This window comes from Physeter macrocephalus, chromosome 14, assembly GCF_002837175.3.
Source record: "Physeter macrocephalus isolate SW-GA chromosome 14, ASM283717v5, whole genome shotgun sequence".
NCBI classification, from domain to species: domain Eukaryota; kingdom Metazoa; phylum Chordata; class Mammalia; order Artiodactyla; family Physeteridae; genus Physeter; species Physeter macrocephalus.
Genome location: NC_041227.1, coordinates 49,813,280 through 49,838,255, shown reverse-complemented (window position 1 = coordinate 49,838,255; position 24,976 = coordinate 49,813,280). Strand labels below are relative to the sequence as shown.

The 24,976-nt window shown below is 49.5% G+C and overlaps 1 protein-coding gene and 1 long non-coding RNA gene across 2 annotated transcripts in view; both read left to right on the top strand.

Moving 5' to 3' along the window:
- The window catches only part of SRL (sarcalumenin), a 36,033-nt gene extending 27,456 nt beyond the window's left edge, over positions 1–8,577 (top strand). The window contains exons 6-8 of the mRNA XM_024123702.3: positions 2,077–2,193; positions 3,186–3,419; positions 5,325–8,577. Of these exons, the coding sequence (XP_023979470.2) occupies positions 2,077–2,193; positions 3,186–3,419; positions 5,325–6,136 (1,163 nt within the window). The 3' untranslated portion in view covers positions 6,137–8,577. The remainder of the gene's footprint in view (positions 1–2,076; positions 2,194–3,185; positions 3,420–5,324) is intronic.
- A 6,000-nt stretch (positions 8,578–14,577) lies between these two features.
- On the top strand, positions 14,578–23,266 carry LOC114487644 (uncharacterized). The gene is made up of 3 exons (XR_008619424.1): positions 14,578–14,922; positions 16,396–16,638; positions 19,118–23,266. It is a non-coding gene; the product is annotated as an uncharacterized lncRNA (long non-coding RNA).
- Positions 23,267–24,976: the final 1,710 nt, after the last annotated feature.

Sequence of the window (24,976 nt, the reverse complement as noted above, 5' to 3'; positions counted from 1 at the left end):
TGGCTTCTCAACTCAACTTCCCTTGGGTCTGGATTCTTTCAAAAATTGATTTTCAAAATCATAAAAATAAGATATACTTGTTGCCAAAAAAGTTCTGTGCAAAATAGTATAGATTGAAAAATAAAAATCTCTTTCTTGATTTCCAGCCTCTCTAATCCACTCCCAGAGGCAGCTGCTGCTACAGTTTCTCATGAATACTTCCAGATATTGCTCTGCTTACATGAGCATATCCAAGGGTGTCTTTTCGTTTGTTTTACAAAGATGGGATCGCACCACACAGCTGCTCTTTCTGGTCCTTGTGAACCCCCCACCCTAAATAACATACCCTGCTGATGGACCACGGGGTGTTTGCCATGTTCTGTTTTTAAAGCGTTACAAACACTGCTATAAGTGTTATGTATTTCATGCAAGTATATTTATAGGATACATTTTTTAAAGAAATGCTGGAATTCAATATTTTGATAATTGTTTCTCAATTGCCTTAGGTTGTCCTCTGTGTACCCACAACAACAGGATAGTGTTCTTGCTGCCCCACGGCAAGGCCATTTTTAAGTGTCGCTTGTCTTGGAAGCCTGTTAACAATGGCATCTAATTGCCATTTAATGGCTAGTGGTTTGCACGACTCTTCCTATGTTAGTTGGCTGTTTCTGTATCATCTCCGTGATGTTCCCAATGGCTCTACAGCAGATGGGGTGTTGTAGGGCCTACATTATTCCTGCTTTACAGAAGGTGGACCAGAGGCCCTGGGAGATGCTGGGCTACTCAGACCACACAGCTGGAATTAGTAGTGGTAACTTTCTCCTTCTTCCTTTTTCACAATTCCCTTGTAATCTTCTTCGGCAGGTGGCCCAGGGGGATGGTTTCTCTGTGGGGAGAGCATCCCAGTGTCCTGATCTCACTTTCCAGGCTCCCTCCTCTCCCCTCATCTCTCGCCAGTGCCAGGGCTCCTCTGTGCCCCTGAGCAGCCTCCTGTGTGACCTCCCTACTGGGTCCCTCACTTGCAGCCTCCTGCGTGTGCCAGTGCCGCCCCCTGCTGCAGATATCGGGAACAGCAGCTGGGAAAGCCCGCTGGGGTGGTCTCGCGGGAGAGCTGGAAGGCCCAGTTTCCCTTGGCGTGGCCTAGGCCTGGGGAAAAAGGCTTCTTGTAGGATCTCTGTGGCTGTAACTGGGGACTCCTGCCACCCCCAACCCCCAGCCTGCCAGTCCTTTCCTGTCCCCGAGCCGGGGGTTGACACCCAGCAGTGCGAAGGACTCACTGAGTGTCTTAACCAGCAGGGAGGAAGGGGCATGGCCTGGTACCAATTTCAGGTAATAAATATGTGCTCTCCCCTCACAAAACACCATCTTGGTCTAAGGGCTCAAGGAGGGGCTGTAAGTCAGCAGGAAGAAGCCTCTCACTACCCCTTCCCCGAGCCCTGGAGAATTCTGCTTTTCCTGCTCAGGGACCCCAAATGGGGAAGCCCAGGCAGGGTGTTCTCCCCAACATGGGACAAGAACCCGAGAATTGCGGAGTCAGAGCTTGGTCTCGGACACTGGCAAATGTGCCGTGGACTTTGGAGACTAATATTTGAGACTGGCCCTGGAGCCTGGCTTGGGCTGAGCCTAAGGAGGGGTGTCGGGAGGTGCAGTTAAGGGGAGGCAGGCAGGGGACAGGCAGCGCTCGAGTCCAGACCATCCAAGGGTGTATAAGCCTCTTCTGTGTCCTTTGTTTGGTTACCAATCCAGATAGCAGCATTTCAGCCTCTCCCCGCATGGCTGCTCTCTCCTGCTCCTTTTATGAACCGTTTGCCCCCAGATCTGAACCAGGAGGAGTTGACTTCAATTGATCCCTCCCACTCTGGGGCCGGTGTGCTGTGGATCTGTGCATGGCCCAAATGCTGTCTTCCCATGTCCTCTAACTGGGTCATTGCACTAACATAGCATGAGATGTGCCCCTGATGGTGACACGCTCTCTGGTCCAGGGTAGAATCCCACAACTCAAGATGGACTGTCTGGGATGCAGAGTGAAGAACCCTGTCCCTCTGCAGTAAGGAGCTTTGTGAGTTCACCTCCATGTCTCATCCCTGCTGCCCACAGATGGGGAAATCACATCCAAGCCAATGGTGCTGTTCCTGGGACCGTGGAGTGTTGGCAAATCCACCATGATAAACTATCTCCTTGGGCTGGAAAACACTCGCTACCAGCTCTATACAGGTAACAGTGAGACTTTCTTGTGTGATTGTTGGTATTTTAATGTCATATGTAAAAAGCATTTTGAAGAATGAAAACATTCAGGGGATGTAATGTACAGCACAGGGAATATAGGCAACAACAGTGTAATAAATTTGTGTGGTGACTGATGGTAGCTAGACTTATTGTGGAGATCATTTTGTAATGTATGAAACTATTGAATCACTCTGTCACACACCTGAATCTAACATAATATTGTAAGTCAATTATACTTCAATTAAAAAAATAAAATATGACAGATTAAAAAAAGAAAAAAGAAAAATTAAAATATTCATACATGTCTTCAATATAATAATGAAGATTACATGCAAGAAACCAGCAGTTACGCCCATGTTCACAGAGCATTATTCACAATGGCCAAGAGCTAAAAACAACCCAAACGTCCATCAATGGATGATGGATAAAAAACATGTGTTCCATCCATGCAGTAGAATATTATTCAGCCTTGAAAAGGAATGAATTTCTAATACATGCCACAGCATGGATAAGCCTTGAAGACATTATGCTAAGTGAAATAAACTAGACACAAAAGGACAAATATTGTATGAGTTCACTTATATGAGGTCCCAGAGTAGTCAACTTCATAGAGACAGAAAGTGCAGGAGAGATTCTAGGGGCGGGGGGTGGGGGAATGGGAGTTAGTGTTTGATGGGGACAGAGTTTCAGTTTGGCAAGATGAAAATATTCTGGAGATGGATGGTGGTGATGGTTGCACAACAATGTGAATGTTCTTAATCCCACTGAACTGTATACTTAAAAATGGTTAAAATGGTACATTTTATGTTATGTATATTTTATCACAATTAAAAAAAAAGAAGCCACTAGGTTAGCAAACATAGTATCCAACGCCTGTGGCAAGCCCTCTGTGAAACATCTTGCTTGTCCATGTCCTTGGTGGTGGATCGCTTCCCTAGAGATGACTGTTGTTCCCTCTAACCCCATGCCTGTGTGTGCAGGCGCTGAGCCCACCACCTCCGAGTTCACGGTCCTCATGCACGGGCCCAAGCTGAAGACCATTGAGGGTATCGTCATGGCTGCTGACAGTGCCCGGTCATTCTCGCCCCTTGAGAAGTTTGGCCAGAATTTCCTGGAGAAGCTGATTGGCATTGAGGTTCCCCACAAACTTCTGGAGCGGGTCACATTTGTGGATACACCAGGCATCATCGAGAACCGCAAGCAACAAGAAAGAGGTAATTTAACAATCATTTCTGAACAGCATGAGTGCTGTCTTAGAAAGCTGTTAATATTTTAGACAGTGGATGGTAGGCAGACGTGGAAGAGGCTAGTGTTGTCCAAGACCAGGGGATGCATTCTTTGCTTCCAGCCCCTTCTTGTTGTCACTGTGGTGCCTCTTAGGTGTGGGGTACCTCATCCTTTTCCCTTTCCAAGGACTGATCAGGTTTGGAGGCCATCAGCATTTTCCCAAGGGGAAGTCTAGTCTTCTCTGTCAGGAGCTCCTTGAGGTCTGTGCTGGGGCTGAGCTATCTTTGGGAGGCCCATGGTGTCTGGGTGATCAAGAGCCTGGACTCATTGGATCCCAGTCCACATGTACTTGACCTCTGGCTAACTTGGATCTGGGTTAAACCTGACCTTCAACTCTTCCTAGTCCCAGTATCTGCTTTACCAGGCCTGCTTCAATAGAAGCCTGTCTCAGACTTTCCAAAGCTCTGCTTGCCTTCAGGTGGCAGGGGAGTGCCACTTAGTGTCACTACGATGCAGGGCCGTCTGCAGAGATGAGTCATAACGGGGCATTTGTAGGAGTATATGACCAGATGGTGGATCTCAGTTTATGGTTATAACTCTCATTTTGGTTATAACCAGAACCCTGTTTCATAGCTAGTAATAATATTATCACTAATAATTATAATAATAAATTAATCTTTATTGCGCTCCTACAATGCATAGGATAATTTTATGCATTACTGATTGATCATTGTAGAAACATTTCAAGACAGGTATTCCTAGTCCTCTCATTTTGGAAATAAATTAAAGGAATTAGAATGTATCGAGCTGGCTGTATGACAGGCTGGCAGTTTTAGTTTGGTGCTTTCCTAAATTTATAGCAACATCGTAATCTTTATATCATCTTAGGTGTTATTGTTCTTCTTGTCATTTTGCAGCTAAAATGCTAAGGCTTAGAAGCATTTAATATTCAGCTGGCCAGTGGCAGAGCCCAAGTTCTAGTCCAGGTCTTGATGGCAGGTCCATGTTTCTTTCCCCTAAGTAAGGTACCTTCTCTTTCATTCCTTCTAATTCCCTGACTTTTTTCCTTCAACATCTTTGCCACTGCCCAGATCTTTGCAGACAGTGGGAAAATCTCCATTTGGAAAAAGTGTTTTGGTTTCCTGGAGCCTTGGATTCCATTGTGGATTAAAACAAGGATCAGGCCGTTCTTTTTTTTTTTCCGGCTGTGCCACGCGGCTTGTGGGATCTTATTTCCCCATCCAGGGATTGAACCCTCAGCCTCAGCAGTGAAAGCACGGAGTACTAACCACTGGACTGCCAGGGAATTTCCCAGGCCATCCTTTTTTTTATAAAAATAAATAAATTTATTTATTTATTTATTTTTGGCTGCGTTGGGTCTTCGTTGCTCCCAGCAGGCTTTCTCCAATTGCAGTGAGCGGGGGCTACTCTTCCTCATGGTGCACTGGCTTCTCATTGCGGTGGCTTCTTTTTGTTGCAGAGCACAGGCTCTAGGCGCATGGGCTTCAGTAGTTGTGGCATGCGGGCTCAGTAGTTGTGGCTCACGGGCTCTAGAGCCTGTACAGGCTCAGTAGTTGTGGTGCACAGGCTTTGTTGCTCCGTGGCATGTGAGATCTTCCTAGACCAGGGCTCAAACCCGTGTCCTCTGCATTGACAGGCAGATTCTTAACCACTGTGCCACCAGGGAAGTCCCCCCGCCCAGGCCATTCTTGATTGAGGGTTGACAAGGGACAGGAGATATGTAATTAATTCTTTAAAAGTCTTTAGAAACCCAGAAACTCCCTGATGCCGTTACTCCCTTCGAGCCACGGAGTGTTCTGGTTCTGGAAAGAGGGGCGAGGGGCTTTGGGGTGGGGCCTGCTCAGCCTGACTTCTCGCTCCCTCTCCCCAAGGTTACCCGTTCAACGACGTGTGCCAGTGGTTCATCGATAGAGCAGACCTCATCTTTGTTGTCTTTGACCCAACCAAGCTGGACGTGGGTCTGGAGCTGGAGATGCTCTTCCGCCAGCTGAAGGGGCGCGAGTCCCAGATAAGGATCATCCTGAACAAAGCCGACAGCCTGGCCATGCAGATGCTCATGAGGGTCTATGGGGCCCTCTTCTGGAGCCTGGCCCCACTCATCAACGTCACGGAGCCCCCAAGGGTGTACGTCAGCTCCTTCTGGCCATATGACTACAAGCCCGACACCCACTGGGAACTGTTTCTCAGGGAAGAGATCTCCCTCCTGGAAGACCTGAATCAGGTGATTGAGAACAGGCTGGAGAACAAGATTGCCTTCATCCGCCAGCATGCCATCCGGGTCCGCATTCACGCCCTCCTGGTCGACCGCTACCTGCAGACGTACAAGGACAAAATGACCTTCTTCAGTGATGGGGAACTGGTCTTTAAGGACATTGTGGAAGACCCTGATAAATTCTACATCTTCAAGACCATCCTGGCAAAGACCAACGTCAGCAAATTTGACCTTCCCAACCGCGAGGCCTATAAGGACTTCTTTGGCATCAACCCTATCTCCAGTTTCAAGCTCCTGTCCCAGCAGTGTTCCTACATGGGAGGTTGCTTTCTGGATAAGATTGAGCGGGCCATCACCCAGGAGCTCCCCAGCCTCCTGGGAAGCCTTGGGCTGGGGAAGAATCCAGGTGCTCTCAACTGTGACAAAACAGGGTGTGGCGAAACCCCAAAGAATCGCTATAGGAAACCCTAGGTTGCTGTGTCGCCATTCTCAGGCTCCTGTTGGTGAATGAGCTTGTGTCCTAACTGTCTGAGAAGTCCTGGTTTATTAACCCTTTGAGCCACACTGGCAGGAACTGTTACGCATTGGAGATTCGGGAGTTAATTGAGGCCAGTTGGTGGGGTAAGGGGTGGGTCGAGGGGGGAGAGTGGAAACTGTGAATTGTGGCATGCTTGTCTTGTTGCTTCAGTTAGGGACCTGACTGAGGCACGTCAGGCCACACCTGCTTTTCCTGGATCCCCTCTTGGAGGGATAGGGAGCAGCTAAATTCTAGTGTAAACTGGATTAACGAGCATCACACGAGCTAAAAGCAGCTGAAATTCCTTTTTCCCTGATAAGCTGGGAAACTAGAGGAGATTTGAGTTCCGTAGGGCTGTCTGCTCTGTCCACGTGGCTGCCTTCCACACACAGTCTTCTGTTTGTCCCCAGCCCTCGGCTGCCCCCTGAGCTTGGGTTGCTTCAACAGGAGACAGTCTCTCAGGGTCTGAATCAACCTGGGTGTTGAGCCTACCCCCAGGCCTCTCCCCTGTTCCCCCAAGGGGTGTGGAATGATTCAGGATACCAGAATGCTAAGAGAGAACAAGAGTTCCCGGCTAGAAGGATCTGCCTCCCCCAGGCCATTTCTCTGGCATTGTTTTCTAAGCCAGCCAGGAAGCTCAGTCCCTTCCTTGGCCCCAAGAGGAGGGTGACTGTTCCATGCATTCAGGTAATTTACTTGTTGGAAGTGACTTCAGTGAAAGTCCCGGCAGGGCTCAGAGGGTTAATTGGTTTGCAGTGTGTCTTTGTCTATTGCATGTCTTGGAAAACTCAGACCCCAAAGGCTTTGGGTTTCACAGGGGACAGTGGAGAGCTTCTTGCTGTTGCCACAGCTTCTCCGTGGAGACACTTGGCAGAAGATTCGTTCCTTCCTGGTTTTCATCACATGGCTTTTCCTTTCCCTTCTTCTCCATTCCCTGATGCGCTGACACTTGAAACTCGGAGCAATTTCCCAGGAGTCAGAACCAGCACCAGCCACTTGGTGCTGGTGGCAACCTAGGCCTGACCTTCAGTTTCCCACCTGAACTTGATGCCGATACCCACCGAGTGCACATGGTAGGGGAGCCTGGCCTTCAAATACCAGTGAGTGTGAATGTGTGTGTATTACATTGTCCAAGAGAGATTAGAGAGATAACAGATGCCTGAGGGCACAGAGGAGGAGCTAGCTATGAGTCATGCCTTCCTGGCGAGGGCAATGGGGATGGGGGATGGAAGGAAGAGCCTGGAGGGGACAAGCCTCTTGATGGGAAGTGGGTGGGTGAAGAGTCTAAGTCCAGGAGACCCCGGCCTGGCCTGGCTGCCCTGAGGGCCTCCTTCTGCCCAGTGACAACTGAGCTGGGCCCTCCTGGGAGTGACCTGTCTCGGGGGACTTCACCAGGAGGACCCACCATCACCAGGGGGTCACCTGGACCGGAAGGACAGTGAAGACGAAGCAGAGGGAGAGGCGCCCTGAGGATTAGGCAGTGGAGGCAAATTGGCAAATTGGTGATCAGATTAGGCCCACATGGAGAACTGCAATCCTGGAATTCCTGTTTCTCAGTATGATTAGCACTCCAGCGAGTGCTGCATCAGAGGCTGCCTCTTTTGGCTTTTTGGAGGACCCGGGACCTCCCACAACAAGACCAGAGGCCCCACCGCCACCAGGACGTTGTTTCTAAGGACAGAGCCAACCAGAGAAGCAAAGTCTGCCAGGGGCATCCAAGGAGCCTGGTGACCAGCACCTGGGGAGCTGCTTCCTTCTCATTAAAAAACAGCCCTGGCTTCATCTTGCATCCTTTGCACTGTCAAGGGGCTGCCCTCCCACTTTGCTCCTTAATGCCCCGTCCTGCCCTCGGCTACTCTTGGCATATCTGTTTTTCCCAGTGAAGAAGGGGAAGAAAAAGTGGAGAACTGGGCATTGTCATAGCTGCTGAGGTCACCACTGCTTTGGGGGAAGCAGCTGAAATGAGACGAACACATTCATACAATATTTATATTTTCTCGGGGGGGGGGGGTGACATCATCAGCGATCTTTCCCCCCTTTTCTTTTCTCCATCCAGCTAACTTTTCTTACTCCTTCTGTTCCTCTGTTCACCCCTTGACTTCCCTTCTTTCTAACTTCCTGCAGACTTGTCAACCAGCTGGGGCTTTAAGTGCTGTTTTGTGCCCCGCTCTGTGGAGGTGGATTTCGAGCAGAATTCTGACTCTTTGGGTGGGGGTGGGGGATAGTGGGGAACTTGGGGGGGATTTGGAATCCAGAGATTCCCGCAGGAGGAGTATCTATGAACATTTGTGCCTGAACAGTTGCTGTTTCTCTCAGAAGCAGAACCTTTCCAGTGCTCTTTCCATTCTGAGTTCATCAGGGAGAAAGTCTCAATAAAGTTCCAATCTCTCTTTAATGCCTCGTGCTTTCTCGTTGCCTCCAACCAGTGTAATCTCTTTTTCTTCCTTTTATCTAGTGGAGTGTACTGATTTTTATTGACTTTAAGTTTTTTAAAGAGCAGTTTTAGATTCACAGCAAAATTGAGAGGAAGGCAGAGATTTCCTACATACCGCCTCCCCACACAGCCTCCCCCAATATCAACACCCCATCAGACGGTACCTTTGTTACAACTGACGAACCTACATTGACACGTCATAGTGACCCCGAGTCCAGAGTTGACATTAGGGTCCCACTTGGTGTTGTACCTTCTATGGGTTTGGACAAATGTACAATATGTGTCCATCTCTGTAGCATCATATGGAGTAGTTTCACTGCCCTAGAAATCCTCTGTGCTCCACCTATTCGTTCCTCCCGTCGCCTCTCACCCCGTGTACTAATTTCTCTTTTTTTTAAATTTAATTTGATTTTTGGCTACGTTGGGTCTTCGTTGCTGCGCATGTGCTTTCTCTAGTTGTGGCTAGCGGGGGCTACTCTTCATTGCGGTGCGCGGTCTTCTTATTGCGGTGGCTTCTCTTGTAGTGGAGCACGGGCTCTAGCACACAGGCTTCAGTAGTTGCGGCACGTGGGCCCTAGAGCATGCCAGGTTCAGTAGTTGCGGTGCGCGGGCTTAGTTGCTCCGCGGCATGTGGGATCTTCCCAGACCAGGGCTCGAACCCGTGTCCCCTGCGTTGGCAGGCGGGTTCTTAACCACTGAGCCACCAGGGAAGTCCCCTGTGTACTAATTTCTACGTTTCTTGGGGATAGACTGAAAATGTATAAGTTGCCCACCCTTGATTGGGATGCCCTCCCAGCATCTTCTGGAACTCCCTCCTGCTTCTAGCCTCCCGGTGTCAAAGGTGACTTGTTCCTTCAGCCGGCTCTGAAACTAAGGCTGTTGTACAATTGGAAACTTGAAGTAATACTCTCTACTATCACCTTGAATTTGTCATTTTCCCTGGCCTCTGTGGCAGTAGCCCATTAATAGGAGTTATTGAAGCTTCTGTCCCACAGAGCTGGCCCAGGCGGTCACAGCATTTGGTCCATGCCCTCAACCACGCGGCTGTCCACCTGGCACCTGAGGCTCAAGTGGAGATGCTAGAGGTCAGGCCTGAACGTAAGGATGGTGCCTCCCCTTGGCTTCTGCAGAGAGTGGTGCCCCCATGGCGTGTCACACTCCTGCTGGTACCCACCTTCACGGAAACCCAAGCCGGTCCTTGCCTCCCCGAGCCTGTGCCCTTCCCGCCACACCTTATTGTCCTGGCGTGAGCATGTTCCCAAAAGGAAAAGAACCAGGCCCTGGGATGTTGGTGGGAGGTTGGGGATAAGCAAAAGGGGAGTGTGAGAGCTAACCCACGCCAGCACTGATGGGCTCACACTGGAGAGGATGCTGGACTCAGTGAATTCAGCGCGAGGCCGTCTGCTCTGGCTTCTCCTGAGGTGGGGGCTGATCTTAAGGCAATGCCCTCCTCCCCTTGGCCTCCTCCCGATTAGGGGGCCCACATTCCACAGACTGATCAGCTGAGCAAGCTGCTCTAACTAAGGCTGCTGCTGTCACCCACCCCACAAAGTCACTGGCCCTGCCCGTAACTGCAACCAGCGTTTTCCCACGAATGGAAGAACATGGAGCTTTTCCCAGGAAAAGGCAAGGTAGGTGAGGTCTGTTCTGAAGATAAATAAAACACATCAGACCCTGCTGGCATGTTCAAAATTGTGCTGTTTCACAAGCCTCATCCTACTACATTTACGTTAAGTCGGCCGTTAGGATGATAGGGAAACAGAAGGGCAAAATGCAGAAAGCAAAATCAAAAACCATTCTAAACATAGCCTGATGATATGAGGGATGTTGTGGATGGAGAGTCTACAGCTATGTGTATGTGTCCCCTGAAGATCTGGGGGTTACAGGGGGATCTATAAGGAGCATGCAAATGCATGCGTGTAAAGTCTGTGTGTGGGTGTGTGTTCGGCAGCAGGTGCAGATGTTGAGAGGGTATGCATTGTGTGTTGTGTGGAGAAGGTCCATGGGCAATGGGGATGTCTGAGGTGGGGAGGTGGGCATGGCTGTGAAGTAACTGTATGAACAGTGTGTGGATTTCAGATCATGGGAGCATGTGTGCAGGCAGATGTGTGTAGGGGGTGCCCAACCCAGGGTGGAGACCCAGGAAGATTCCACCTGAGGAGGACATCCTAATGGTCCCTGGGCTTTTCATGTGTCCCCCAAAGTGTGAGCCTTCAGACAACATTACAAGCCAATTCCACTTTCTGTGACATTCGGCTCAAGCTTTTCCCAATCCAGGGAAACTTAAATTTTTCCTTAGAAGACCATAAAGGCAATAAAAAAGAAGCATAAGAAAGACAAAAAATCGGGGTTTCCCTAGTGGCGCAGTGGTTGCGCGTCCGCCTGCCGATGCAGGGGAACTGGGTTCGCGCCCCAGTCTGGGAGGATCCCACATGCCGCGGAGCGGCTGGGCCCGTGAGCCATGGCTGCTGAGCCTGCGCGTCCGGAGCCTGTCCTCCCCAACGGGAAAGGCCGCAGCAGAGGGAGGCCCGCATACCACAAAAAAAAAAAAAAAAAAAAAAAAAAAAAAAAAGAAAGACAAAAAAATGAGAGTAGAGCAATGCAGCAAAGGTGGATTCAGTAGGTTCTGAGGTATCCCCTGCACCAACCTCTTATCCAAAGCATACAAAAATGACATGCATAAATGAGCATATTCTGTGTGTGCTTGCACTTTGGAACCTGTTCTCTGTTTTCCCATAAAGTCAGTGGGGAAGGGAAACAACTTCTAGAGCACTCCTTCACGCCAGGAACTGGTCTATAGACCTATAGACATTACCACTCTTATACCTTAAGATAATGCAGTAATTCTGACAGCTATGTGCCAGGCCACACTGAGTGCTTTATGTACTTTATTTCTTCTCTTTTCTTTCTTTTTTTTTTTTTTGGCCAGCTGCTCGGCTTGCGGGATCTTAGTTCTCCAACCCAGGCCACGGCAGTGACAGCGCCGAGTCCCAACCACTGGACTGCCAGGGAACTCCCTGCCTTATTTCATTTAATCCTCAAAATAACCCCACAGGGAAGGAGCCATCCAGCACAGACACGAGCACAGGCTCTGGAGTCGGAGTGCTTGGGATTCGTCTTGGGCTCCACCACTTACTAGCTGGGCAGCCCTAGGCAAATGACTTAACTTCTCTGTGCTTCAGTTTCCTCACCCACAAAATGGAGATATTAATAGTCCCTCTCTCATGGGTTGTTGAGGGGATTAAATGACTTAATAATGCAACATGCTTGAAATAGTACAGAGCCCACAGAAAGCATTCAGTAAATGTTATTACTATTATTAATCATATTTTACTAATGAGGAGACTGATGGTCAGAGCGTTTGGGATGATGGCCTGTGTATTTGGGAGGGCCAGAATTCTATCTGAAGTCTGACTTACCCTACAGGTCATGTTAGGTTACTTGCCCAGGGTCACATTTGGTGACACTGTTCTTTCTGATCCCTTTCCCTCCTCTTTACAAACTGGCAAGAATTGAGCATTGTCTGATTTTTTTTTTAATGTTCAGTCAGCACCTTGAAACTTGTTAATAACAAAAAATATCATTTAAAAGTAATTTTCATTTAAAAAGATTATTGAGGATTATTTCCTGAGCAACAACAAAAAAATCTTAAAAGAAAAAAACCAAACCCTTAATTCCATTTCAATTTGATCTCTACCATGATCATCTTGTAAAGTAGATGGGGCAGGTATATTTTTTATCCTTAAATCCAAATCCAGCATGGGGAAACTGCATATCCAGAGAAGTTAAGTCCAAGTTCACCCTGTTAAAACATGACAAACTGGGCTTCCCTGGTGGTGCAGTGGTTGAGAGTCTGCCTGCTAATGCAGGGGACACGGGTTCGAGCCCTGGTCTGGGAGGATCCCACATGCTGCGGAGCAACTAGGCCCGTGAGCCGCAACTACTGAGCCTGCGCGTCTGGAGCCTGTGCTCCGCAACAAGAGAGGCCGCGATGGTGAGGGGCCCGTGCACCGCGATGAAGAGTGGCCCCCGCTTGCCACGGCTAGAGAGAGCCCTTGCACAGAAACGAAGACCCAACACAGCAAAAATAAATAAATAAACTCCTACCCCCAACATCTAAAAAAAAACATGACAAACCAAACTAAAAGGCCAATTTTCTGTCCATCCCATTATTCTTTCTACTATAGTCTATCACATCGACTTGTGCTAATCTGGAGCACAGGCGAAGTTATGATAGTACATTTTTCTGACACGCTAAAAAGAGTGATTTTGTCTTCGTGAAGAGTGCAAAAAATATTTGTTCTACTTCCATTTTCTCCAGAATTCTGGATTTTTTTCCACCGCAACTTCAAAAGCCTAGGAATTCTTACATATTTATTCAGGCATAGTCTCTGCCCTGGGGAGCTAACAATCCAGTTAGGGATACAGTCATGGAACCCGAGTGACCAGGGGAGTCCTCTGGGATGAAGCAACCACATTTTCTAAATCATACATGGGGATACATGGTCTGACAGAGGATTTTTTTTCTCATTTGCAAATGTAATTATTTGAAAAGTCTGACCAATGCATATAGACTGTGTAATTTACTTAAGCATTTAATAGATTTCCTTTGTTGAGAATTCGTCTCCTGAGAATACTGAGACAGCCAGGGGGTTATGGAGCTTGGGAAGGGAGTGGAACGCTAGTTACACTTTGAAGGATGGGAATTCTAGCTACACTTTGAGGGATGGGCAGGTTTGGAAGGTCAGAGGCCAGGGGGGTGAATTTTAGGGGAATATCAAGGACCCAAACCCACAAAAAGGAAGACATCTGTGTGTCCAGTGAGGAATCAAGGTGAGATGAGGTGAATTAGGGAAAATTAGCACTTAAATGGAAGCCCAAGGAACCTGGGTTCGAGGCCACTCCATTTCTGAACAGAGAGGGCCAAAAGAAGCAGGGAAGTCTCTGCAGGCAGCAGCACTGGGGCTGACTGGAAAGGTGAGAGCTTAGCACCAAGGAGCCTGTTTCAGCTACCCAGATAGTGTCCCACGGGCAATGCTTCTCTGACAGTGATCCATGGCCTGATGGGTGGGGGGGTACCAGGTTTCTGTCCTCCCTCAATGCTGACCCACTCCTAGGAGCTGGGAACTAGGAGCTGAAGCCTGGTAAGGAGGTGGCGGGAAGGAGCCTACCCCATCATTCTGGCCCTACTTAGGAGCCCCTGTTGGGCCCTGGGCCCCTACCAACCCCGAGGCAGAAGCAAATCTGTGTTCCTTCTCTGGACCCCTGTGACGTTTCGGTCACTGCAGCCCAGGTGACCAGGGCCAGCAGACAAGAGGACACGCAGGTCTGTGTGACCCGGGCCAGACGACGACATGGGTGCTCCTGGCCCGCGGCCTCGGGTCTCGGATCATCCAGCGAGACGGGCTCCTGAGAGGGTCAGGGGCGGCTTCCTGCGCGGGCACGTGTCTCCCCGACCAGCGACCTCCGCGTTTGGGGGCCTCGGGCGCTGTGATCCGAATCCTCACCGCGGCCAGGTCCAGTCCGAGGTCAACGCCGCGGCCGGAGGGCCTCAACCTTCGTCGGTGCACGACCCCCACCCCCCACCTCCGCCTTCCAGGGGAAACCGAGGCCCGGAGCAGGGCATTTCTGGACCAGGGTCGTGAGGGTGGGGAAATTCGGTTCCCGGCGCCGGAACTTGGCCTCGCTCCTCAAGCCCGGCTCTTGACTCGCAAATTGTTGTCCCCGAGAGGCTCCTCACCGCGACCCTGCGGAGGTACTGCCCCCGGGCACGGAGCCCGGCTCCGGCTGAGCCTCGCTCGCGGGAGCGCGCCCCGCGCACGCGCCTCCGCTCGTGCCCGCGGCCGCGCCCCGCCTCCTCCAGGGCTGCGAGCTCCGGACAACGCTCCCGGGATCACGCATGCGCAGGCGCTCGGCGGCCGCTTCCTGGGAACTTGGGCTCGGCTGAGCCGGGGCGGCCGGTGACTCAGCGCCGGGGGCGGGGCGGGGTGGGCAGCGGGGTCCCCTCCCCGCGGGGCGCAGGAGCTTCGCCCTGTCGGCCTTACTGCCTTTTGAGCGGAGGCCGACCTTGGGCCTGGCTGCGGTGCAGGCTCGCCCACCCAGCCGGCTCTGTGCGCGGTCCGACCGCTGGAATCCCGGAGGGGCTCGGAAGTTTTCATTTGGGGTCGGGAAAGGCCTTGAACTTGCTCAGAGTTGTGGGGTGAAGCCACAGATTTCTGGAGGCATTTGGGGGACGTGAAGAACGTCAAAGGCAAATTGGTGCTGGCAGTTACTATGTTGTGGTTTTCACCTGCGGTCAAACCTCAGGTAAAACAGGAACTGATAATTTTAGGAGGTTATTCCACTTCCCTCACCCCTCCAGAAATTGAGAAGCTGGTAAAGCTAGATTCCACACTGCCCTCTCTTCCTGTCCTTTAGGACAGAAACCCAGCCTTACCTTGCTCACTTCTATTTCTGGGTGACCGCAGGTGCGAAAGCACTTAGGGCAAATGAAACTTCAGATAAGGGGGCCATGGAGGATGATATTATTAGAATGTCTTTCTTGTGGCTCCTGGGTTTTACTGAGTCACTAATTTCAGGAGCTAAAAAGGACTTCAGAGATTCTGTAATATCTCATCAAGTGGTCGTTAGCCTTTACTTGATGCATGCCCAGCGACAGGGATTGCTATCCAGGGTCTTCAGACAGGATGCTGGTTTAGGTCCCTCTGTCCCAGATGCCCCTTCTTTTGCAGCCCTGTGGGCATCAAGTGTTTACTGGCTTCTGTGCTTGGACCCCTGTGTACACTAGAAATTGGGAAGGGACCTCTGTGGCTAAACCAGGGTTGGCCAGCTGCTTACTGAAAGTAAAGGGAATTTCTTTTAATTTCCTGAGTTTATTTGGCTGTTGCTTTGGAGCGGAGATCATGTGGGTATCTGGTACCCTGGTGGCCTGAGAGGAAAAGGAAAGTCCTTGGAAAGGGTTTAGGTGATTCCTGGGGAAGAATGCGTTGGTTTGGGGCTTAGCTGCCTCACCTGCCCTCTGCCCAAGGCAGCTCTACTTCCTTATATGCATCCCTTTCCTGGGTTTAACTTCACAGAATGCCCAGTGGTGGCGGGGAACTGTAGGACAAAAGAGCTATTCTTTTTATGAATGAGGAAGCTGAGGCTTAGGGAAGGAGAAACTGGCTTAGGGTCACAGAGCCAGTGAGGAGGAGAGATGGGACTCAAATCCAGGTCTCCTGATCCCCAGGCCTTTTCCCACACTCCTTCACCCTGTATGTCAGGGGCCAGTAGAAAACAGACGGCATATTTCAATCGCGTAATTTGAGGCAGAGTGTAGGGAAACAGCTATGGAGGGTGAAATATTCTGGGGCTAGTCACAGTGGGATCTTACCACCTGTATGCCTGGAGGCAGGGAGGCTGTGTGGAAGGTCATTTTCTTAGAGCTGGGACTTTGGGTCAAGGGGCTCAGGAAGGGAGTTGGGGGAATAAAAGCCTTGTATTCAATTTCTCCCTCCCTCTAATCTGGCTCCCCATGGACCAAACCCAATGGGAAGTCAGGGGCAAGGGAGTCTTGATTAGTCCATACAGAGCAATTCTAGGGCACTGCACAGGGTGGAAAAAGATGTAGAATGTACGGGGGTGGGGTGGGGGGAAACAAATGAAAGATAACCAGCATAACATGCAATCTTGCTTCTACCAGTATAACAATAGTTTACATTTCTTGAGCACTTACTCTATGCCAGGTATGTTCATTATCTCATTGCATCTTGCCATAAACCCATTTTCTCCATTTGACAGATAAAGAAACTGACTAGAGAAACAACTCGAGGGATGGAGGTGTGGACAACTAAGCTGACATCTGCCTCTCCAGGATCTTATCTTGTGTATAGTAGTTCCTCTGTGGATGTTGGTGGGATGAATAAATGAAAGAGGAGCACATAGATGCTGGATTCGATGGAGAATCGCCCTGAAGATCCTTAGCTGTGCCTCTTCTCTCTGGGGCTGGGGCGCAGCTGGAGGGACTGGAGGCTGTCTGCAGAGGTGAGTCCCGAGCCTGTTGGTGTCTCTCCTGCCGCTTTGTGATAAGCCAGGTTATTCAGGTTAAAAGAGTAGGTATATAGATCTGAAAAGAAACACCCCCAAACCTTGGACATTTTGCCTTTCCTAGTAGAGGATATCTTTGGAGTTAAAAACATTTCACTTTCTGCAGCCAGCCTTACCTCCTGATTTCTGGTCCCCCCACCATCTGGACAGGGGCCCAGGTGCTGCCTCTCTTCCCTGCTCAACTTCTGCGCTCCACCCACAAGCTCCGTTCTGCTAACTGCATCGCTGTGCTGTTCCTGGAACACAGGGTTCTTTGGGGATGAACCAAAGACCAGTGTGGCCGGGAGCATTTTACCAGCACCCCTAAAGTGGCCTCTGCTATGGAGCAGAAACCTCAGCTCAGAGGCACTGGGCTCTTTCCTGTCTGCTTCCTCTTCCTTCAGCACCCCCTTCCTTCAGAATCCTGTTTTATTGGCCTCTTCCTTCCTCAAGGGTCCCCCAGAGTCTTTCATTTGCTGTTCATCATCCCAACACCTCAAGCATGGAGGCGGAACCTGAGCTATATTGAGCACCTGCTGTGTGCCTGACGCTGCCAGGTGCTTCCTAGCCATGATCTCATTTCGTTTCATCGTGATCTACTCGGTAGGAAGTATTAGGGAGGGACCTCGCACAAAAGCAAGACTGGTTAGGTAACGTGTCCAAGAACACACAGCTCTTAAGGGTAGAGCTGGCATTTGAACTGTGGTCTAATTCCCAGGCTCATCCTGGCCCACTCCTCACCCAGGATAAACCCTGCTGCTGCAATATTTGCGTTCCTATTGCACTTTGGCTGTCCAGAGCCTTCTCCGGGTGCCATAGCCTGCGACCCTGGGGCTTGGGCATGTTGAATGCACTGTTTCAGCCCACCCTTGTGGGTTTCCGCGTGGATCTGCCTCACATTTGATTCCATCCATAGTCCGTGGATCCTCCTCCAGTCCTTTGCTGATGATGCCTCCTCCGTCTGGAGGGCCGTTTTACCTATTTCTGAATGGCACATCCAACCTGTTCTCTAAAGCCCAGCTCATATGCCACTTCCTTCAAACTCGTTCACCTCCAGATTCCCAAACTCACCTTGGTGAGCCTCCCCTAGAGGATTTATCGCATTGTCTCCTGTATGTGCCCTAATTTGGATATGCAATTTATTTTCTTTGCTGGGGGCAGGGATTATCCTTATACGCAGTAAGCCACCAGTGAATGAATGCATCTGGGGAGCTTTTTGTGGTGAAAAGAGTTAAGTGAAGGTTTATGCCACTAGTTTACATGCTAACTTTGCTTGATACTTTTTTTTTTTTTTTTTTTTTTCCCACTGTTGTGGCCTCTCCCGCTGCGGAGCACAGGCTCCGGAGGCGCAGGCTCAGCGGCCATGGCTCACGGGCCCAGCCGCTCCGCGGCATGTGGGATCCTCCCGGACTGGGGCACGAACCCGTGTCCCCTACATCGGCAGGCGGACTCTCAACCACTGCGCCACCAGGGAAGCCCGCTAACTTTGCTTGAAACGAGGTTCAGCTGTAAAATGTCCTGGTTGAGTCTGGGGGATGGGTGGTGGAGGATGCCTTGTGGTTTCCACGGGGAGCCTTGAATTTGGGGAAATGAAGACACACCAATGAGGGCAGGCAGTGGAGAACAAGCTGCTTAGGTGGAAAGCCCTACACATCTGTCTCTCCAGATGGGGCCCAAAGAGTGGTGAGCTGAGTCCCTTGACCTTTATCACGGGTTGCAGCTTTTCTGAGGCCATTCCCTGTACTCCCTGAGTCCCTTTATGTTTGCTTCGATAGGTAGAGGCCATCACTCCCGCTTTCACCACCGGGGGTGGGCACAGTGACAGCTCTCCCTCCCTGGAACCAGAGTTGGCTCAGAGCACCATTTCCCGTATCACTCAAGACAGACAGGTGACAGGTGCTGGGGCCCTTGAGCAGAGAACAGGTGTGGGCTGGGATGACTAACCTGCTCTGTCGCCGCCTACAGCTTGGTTCAAAGCCCCTTGGCATCAAAACAGTTCCCTAGGAGGAGCACAGAAGGCTCTCCTTACAGATGACAGCTTGGGTTCCTGCTTCTGCCAATGTCTGTCGCTGCCCCAGTGCTTCAAAGTCCAGATCAGTGAGGAGCATCCAATGGGATAGGCATGGAAAACAGGTAGAAGAGGCAACCTAGGAAGGAGAGGCCTGATCTGGGCATCAACAACCTAGATTTTAATTGGGCTCTGCCAGGAACTCACTGTGTGTTTGTAAAGGAAAGGGGTTCATTCTTTATAAGTCAACATTTTTTTGACCACCTGCTCCTATCATGCTAACTAAGGGCAAGGAGGGCTGTGAGAAGTCAAAACCCATCCCTACCCGGATGGTCTCTTAGTCTCTGTAAATCAGTACGAATCACAGTAATAAATGCTATACAGAGGTGTTTTTGGAGCACAGAAGAGAAACTCACTTATCCTTCCTAGGGGACGTGAGGGGAGATTTAACTGAAGAGGTGACACTTGAGCTGGACCTTGAAATTGGAATTCTCCTGGCAGATGGGAGTAAGTCAACTGCATCTTTGGAGAATGTTGTGCAGTATTTTGTCAGTGGAATGAGGTCAGTGGAAGGTGGAGAGGAGTAGGGTAAAGACAGGAGATTGTATGTGAAGGTCTATCTGTGTTTAGCAGAGAAGGGCCTTCTTAGGCCGTACGGACTTTGGACCTTATCCTGAAGGTAGAGGGACAACTTGAACCGACTGTGTTGCAGAAAGACCACTCTGGCAGCAACCTGGAGGATGGATTGGAAGCATCAAAGATGAAGAGAGACACTGGGTGGAAATGGGTTAGACTGTCACAGGAGGGAATGTTTGAGGACCTCAACTGTGGGATTAGAGAAGAGGGTTGGACTAGATAATCCCTAAACTCACTACCTAGGCCTTTGGTCCTTTTTGCACCTGCCCCTCTCACCCTGTTCCTACTTGGTTACCTTGATGGACCATCTCCCAGGGAGATGGAGCATGAGCTTCCCCATTCCCCCATGGGGACCTGTTTGGATTTTGACCCTATCCAGTGTGCCTGTTTGTCAGTTTTGTCCTCCCAGTAGAAAGCTGTACTCTGTCTTGGGGTCCTTTCCACTCCCACCTCCATCCGGCCCTGACTGTGCTCTCTCCTCCGGCCTTGGACCGTGGGTCTCCAGACTGGCAGTGACAACTCTGCTGTCCTTCCCATTATTCTTTCCAAGAGGAAGGATGAGACGCCATGTCTCATTGGAAGATGTTGACAAACAGGAACTAGAAAAACAGATTAAAGGAACCTTGGGACTTGGTCAGAGAGCAGAAGTGAAATACAGGAAATGCAGGGCAGTCCCACAGAATGACCCAGCAAGTCTGAACCCCTTGATTTAAATTCAGCTCAGTTCTATAAAAGGTAACCCTAAAACCAGAGGTACATGTCTTCTCCTAATCACTTCACTGTTATCCCAGGTGAGGGTTACACATGCTACCCTTTCTTGTTCACCTTGTCTGTGAAGCTGTCATCTCATGATTCTTGGGCCTATAGACTTCAGCAACCAGTCAACAAAGAGGTTTTTGGTACTTACTGTGTGCCCAGCCTCACGCTGGCTGGGATAGGATACAGACGCCCCCTGACTGTGTTCCCAAGGAATCTGGTGTTTTAGTCTAGTTGGAAAAGCAAAACAGACATAGAGAACAGAAAAGGTGAGTGGTTAAGAGGGCGGTTAAGATTGGGTGGGACGTGCCGCAGATACCATAGAACCTGAGAAAGTAAGAAGCAGATGGTCTGGGTCTCTTGGGTTCCCTCAAGTTGGGGGCAAGATCCAGCCTAGATCTAGCTGAAGCTGGATCACAACCAGCCTCAGGGTAAGATTGGGGGCCGAGCAGACTTCAAGGTGCTCTTACACGGGCTTCGTCCCTGTTTCCCAAATGTTTACAATGTTTCTGTAGTCTGCACCTGTCTGCTTCTCCACATTCTCCATTGACCCTTCAAGGCCCAGCGCAAATGCTTTTTTTTTTTTTTCTTTTTCAGGACGACACTTTCCTTTTTTTTAAAAAAATATTTATTTATTTGGTTGCACTGGGTCTTAGTTGTGGCAGGCGGGCTCCTTAGTTGCAGCACCTGGGCTCCTTAGTGGCAGCATACGAACTCTTAGTTGTGGCATGCATGTAGGATCTAGTACTCTGCCCAGGGATCAAACCCGGGCCCCCTGCATTGGGAGCGTGGAGTCTTATCCACTGTGCCACCAGGGAAGTCCCAAGACACTTTCCTTCTTAACAGTCGGAACTGTCGCTGATCCTCCGCAGCCCTTTGCTGATAATTCTGTTGTGACATTTACTCCATCTTTTTATATGTTTGTGAATGTCACGTATCTGGTTACATATTTGTGTTTTCTTCACTTCCACTAGATTGTGAGCTTCTCATTAGCAGGGAACATGTCTGGTTCATTTTTCTAACTCCCAGGGACTAGCCCAGAGTGGTGCCCTGCTCAAAAACATCTGTTCAATGAATGGACAGCAGTTTGACAGGTAACCTTCTCCGTGGTGTATCAGTTATATAAAATCAGTTGTGTAAAATAATCCTAAAACCAGAATGGGGAGGTGCCTGCTTTCCGGGGACAACTTCTGGCAGAGGAACAGCAAGATGAAAGGTCATTATAGGGAATTCCCAGTGGTTAGGACTCCATGCTTCCACTGCAGGGGACCTGGGTTTGATCCCTGGTCAGGGAACTAAGATCCCGCAGAATGCACGGGCATGGCCAAAAAAAAAAAAAAAAGAGAAAGAAAGAAAGAAAGGTCATTATAGGTTGGACTTGTGTGGATACACAAGAGAAGGGTGTCCAACTGTCTCTTGGTCTTGACCCTCAGGACCAAAGGGACAAAAGCAGGGTATGAGTGTCAAGAATGCCCTCCCTTAGGTTATGGAAAGTCTTGGAATCAGAAGTGTTAGGGATTAGTTCTGAGCCAATCTCTGGTGACAATATACTTGCTTTATTAACCTTTATGGGATTGTTCTTTGACCCAAATGAGGTAAGAAATATGTGACTTCTTTGAAAAATGTAAAGTATTACTGGAATATCAGGCATCCTTGTATTCTCCTCTTACTCCTGATCCTTACTTCTCTTTCATTCTTTCGGTAACAAAATTCTCAAATCAGCAGCCACTAAGGCCAGCTGGGAAGAGCTTAGGCAGTCTCCCTTTGAGTTCCCATTTAGGCCCAAAGACTAGATCCAAGGTGGTAGAGAGGGAAGAACATGGTTTTTTGTCTTCTAAACCAGGTGACCTTGGGTAAATCACTTCAACTCTCTGAGCCTCAGTTTCCTCATCTGTAAAGTGGAGATAATAATCTTTACCCTGCCCACTTTCTAGGGCTCCTGGGAGGGTCAAATGAGACAATGAACATGACAGTGCCTTGTAAACTGTAAAGGTCTGTTCAAATGCTATGGATTTACTTTTTAATCTGTGCTGGAGGGCCCTAGATAAAATTTGCCGGTTGTAAGATGGTTGTAAGTTTAGACAGTGACATCATACTGGCCTGTGATTGGAGTCCAGGGTGGGGCAGAGAAGGCGGGCCCAGAGTCACAGGGGTGGGTAGAATGCATCAGGGACCCCACCCACTGCCTGCTGGAGAAGACCTGAGTCTGCTGTCACTCGTTTTAATGACGTGAAGAAATTCAGTCTCCTGGTTTCCAAACTGTCAAAGGCTCTGCCGTGACCACTGTGTTCAGGAGAGACTTGGATTCAAGTTCAAGGATTGGGGCCACTCTGATTTGGTTCTCTGTCTCCAGGGTCTTTCTTAGCTTGGTGCCCGTGATAAAGGTAGAATAGGATAGTTTACAGGTAGTTGTAGAAGTCCCAGTAGGGGACTATAGATAGAGAGGGAAACCTAGGAAACTTTGGAAGACCACTGTAAGTTAATGATCACTCAAGAAAGCTACTGGAACATCCTGGAACAGGCAGACTTGCTTAACTATGAAGCCATAAATAAAAGCACGAGATATGCCCTAGGCCATTAAGTGGAAGAAAAATGTCACCACCCTTCTACTGATTTGAATAAGTGCTATGATAATCCTAGTTTGACCTCATGGGGTCAGACACCCTCCTGCCTGATACAGAGGAGGAACTAGTGATGTAAGCCTCATGTCTACCCGAAGGAAGGCGGTCTCTTCCCCACCCTCTTTCCCTTGACTATAAAACTGTAGCCCACTTAATCCTCAGGGCAGAGCTCCCTCACCTCCCCACTTGCATCTCTTACAAGCATCTTGTATTAACAGATCTGCTTCTTGCCTATCACTTTTCCTCTTGCTGAATTCCCTCTGCGCTGAGACACAAAGAACCTGAGCCTCAGTAAGTCCAGATACGAGGTGAGTGATTCTAATTAAAAGACCGTGGGTTCAAGTCCCAATCAGGGTTTTGGCTGGGTTCGAGTCCTGGCACGTGGGTTCAAGTCCCAATCTGAGGTGTACTGTTTTGCCCAGACATGGTGGGCATCCAAAATAAACCTGTTGTTGAACAAAATACAGGTAGTGCATTTTGTGAGATCTCTCATCCTCTTTATTCTCACTTCCTTTGTGTTTGCAAATTCCAGGTGTAGGTAAACATTAAAACACACACACACACACACACACACACACACACACACACACAAGACTATGATTCAGAGAAATGGTAGCCTGACTCATGCCTGAAAATGTGACTGGCCAGTGTTACTGAAAGGTCAAGGTGCAGAAATGGGTATCCCTATCTTGGCGCTTTGTTAATCCCAGAAGGCTGTGAGACCAGAGTCTCCTGGGAGAGGCTCTCTGGGTACCTGTGGCTGGCTAGGTTTTGGATCCCTTCGTCGGCCCTGCTGGTTACTGGAGCTGAAAGAAATCGGCTTAATCCAAAAATATTTGTGAGTGTTTATTGTATGCTTGGCCCTGTACTGTGTGCTTCGGGGAATATGAAAAAGGTCCGGTTGTGACTTCTGTGTTGGAAGCACTCAGCCTACAGTTGAGAAGATGAGATAGCCTGAGAGGAGCAGAGGCTCCCCACTGGCAGGCAGTGTGTGCCCGGGGCTGGGGTGTGGTGGACAGTCTCTGACATGGGAGGGCAGAGTGGGGGGTCCTCAAAGACTCGAGAGGAGGTGGAAATAGGTGAAGAAGACAAATTCAATCACTGAGATTCATTTCTCCTCTCAAAATGTCTTCTCTCCTTTCCTGGCTCCAATTAGGAGATTGTATAAGTTTTCTGTTTCTGCCTAACAAAAGCCCCACAAACGTCGCAACTTAAAACAGTGCCTATAAGTCCAGGCAGGACTTGCTGGCTGTCAGCTGGGGGTCACTTTCAGCTCCTAGAGGCCACCCTCTTACCTTTTCCATGTGCCCCCTCCCCCTCCCATCTTCAGTCTAGCAGCAGTGCCTCAAATCCCCCTGGTGTTTGGAATCTGTGACTTCCTCTTCTGCTACCAGCTGGAGAAAACCCTGTGCTTTTAAAGGACTCATGTGATTGGGTCAGGCCCACTTGGATAGTTTCCTTTGAATTAGTTCAAAGTGAACTGATTAGTAACCGTAATTACATCTGCCGAATGCCCCTTGTCATGTGCTAACATAATCACCATCCTGAGGATTAATGTGGGAAATAATGTGGGAGCAGGGGATTTTAAGATTCTGCCAACCACAGATATGTTAGTAGAAAGGAAGTACCGAGGGGCTGACCTCAGGCCTTGGCGGTAGGGATGGAAGAGATGAAGGAAGCTAAGGTGTGGGAAGAACTTGTTCTATGGCAAACGGTGTACCAGGCATTGTCACAAGTGTCATCCCCCTCCTCATATCGCAGCTATATAGTAGGCATTGTTACCATTATCCTCATTTTATTAGTGGGAACACTGAAGCTTAAAAGAAAAAAAGGCACAGCTACTCAATGGCAGCTCCAACTAATTCCAAAGCCTCCTCTTTCCACTCTGCCATCTTGGGAAAGAGGAGGAGGGTAATGCAGCAGATTTTGGGGAGATAAAGTGCAAAGCTCTTGGCATCTGATTTGCTGTGGGGCAAAGGAAAGAGAAGAATCTGAGTCTAGGGGAGGGGGGAGGATGGTGGCGTCATTAATAGAAGTATACCTAAGGGCTAATTCAGTGGTGTGGAGGAACGACACTGATTTCTGTGTGGATTTCAAATATTCAGGATCCCCAGGCTCTGTGAATCCATACCTCTTGCCTTCAGAGAATCTGGTTCTTTCAATAAGGAGGGTGCAGGGCCACCAGTCTTAATACCCGGTAACTGTTTTAAGGCCTATAAATAGCTGAGAACCCTGCAGGTGTGAGGTTCAAGCAGGGGAGGGGGAGGGGGTAGGA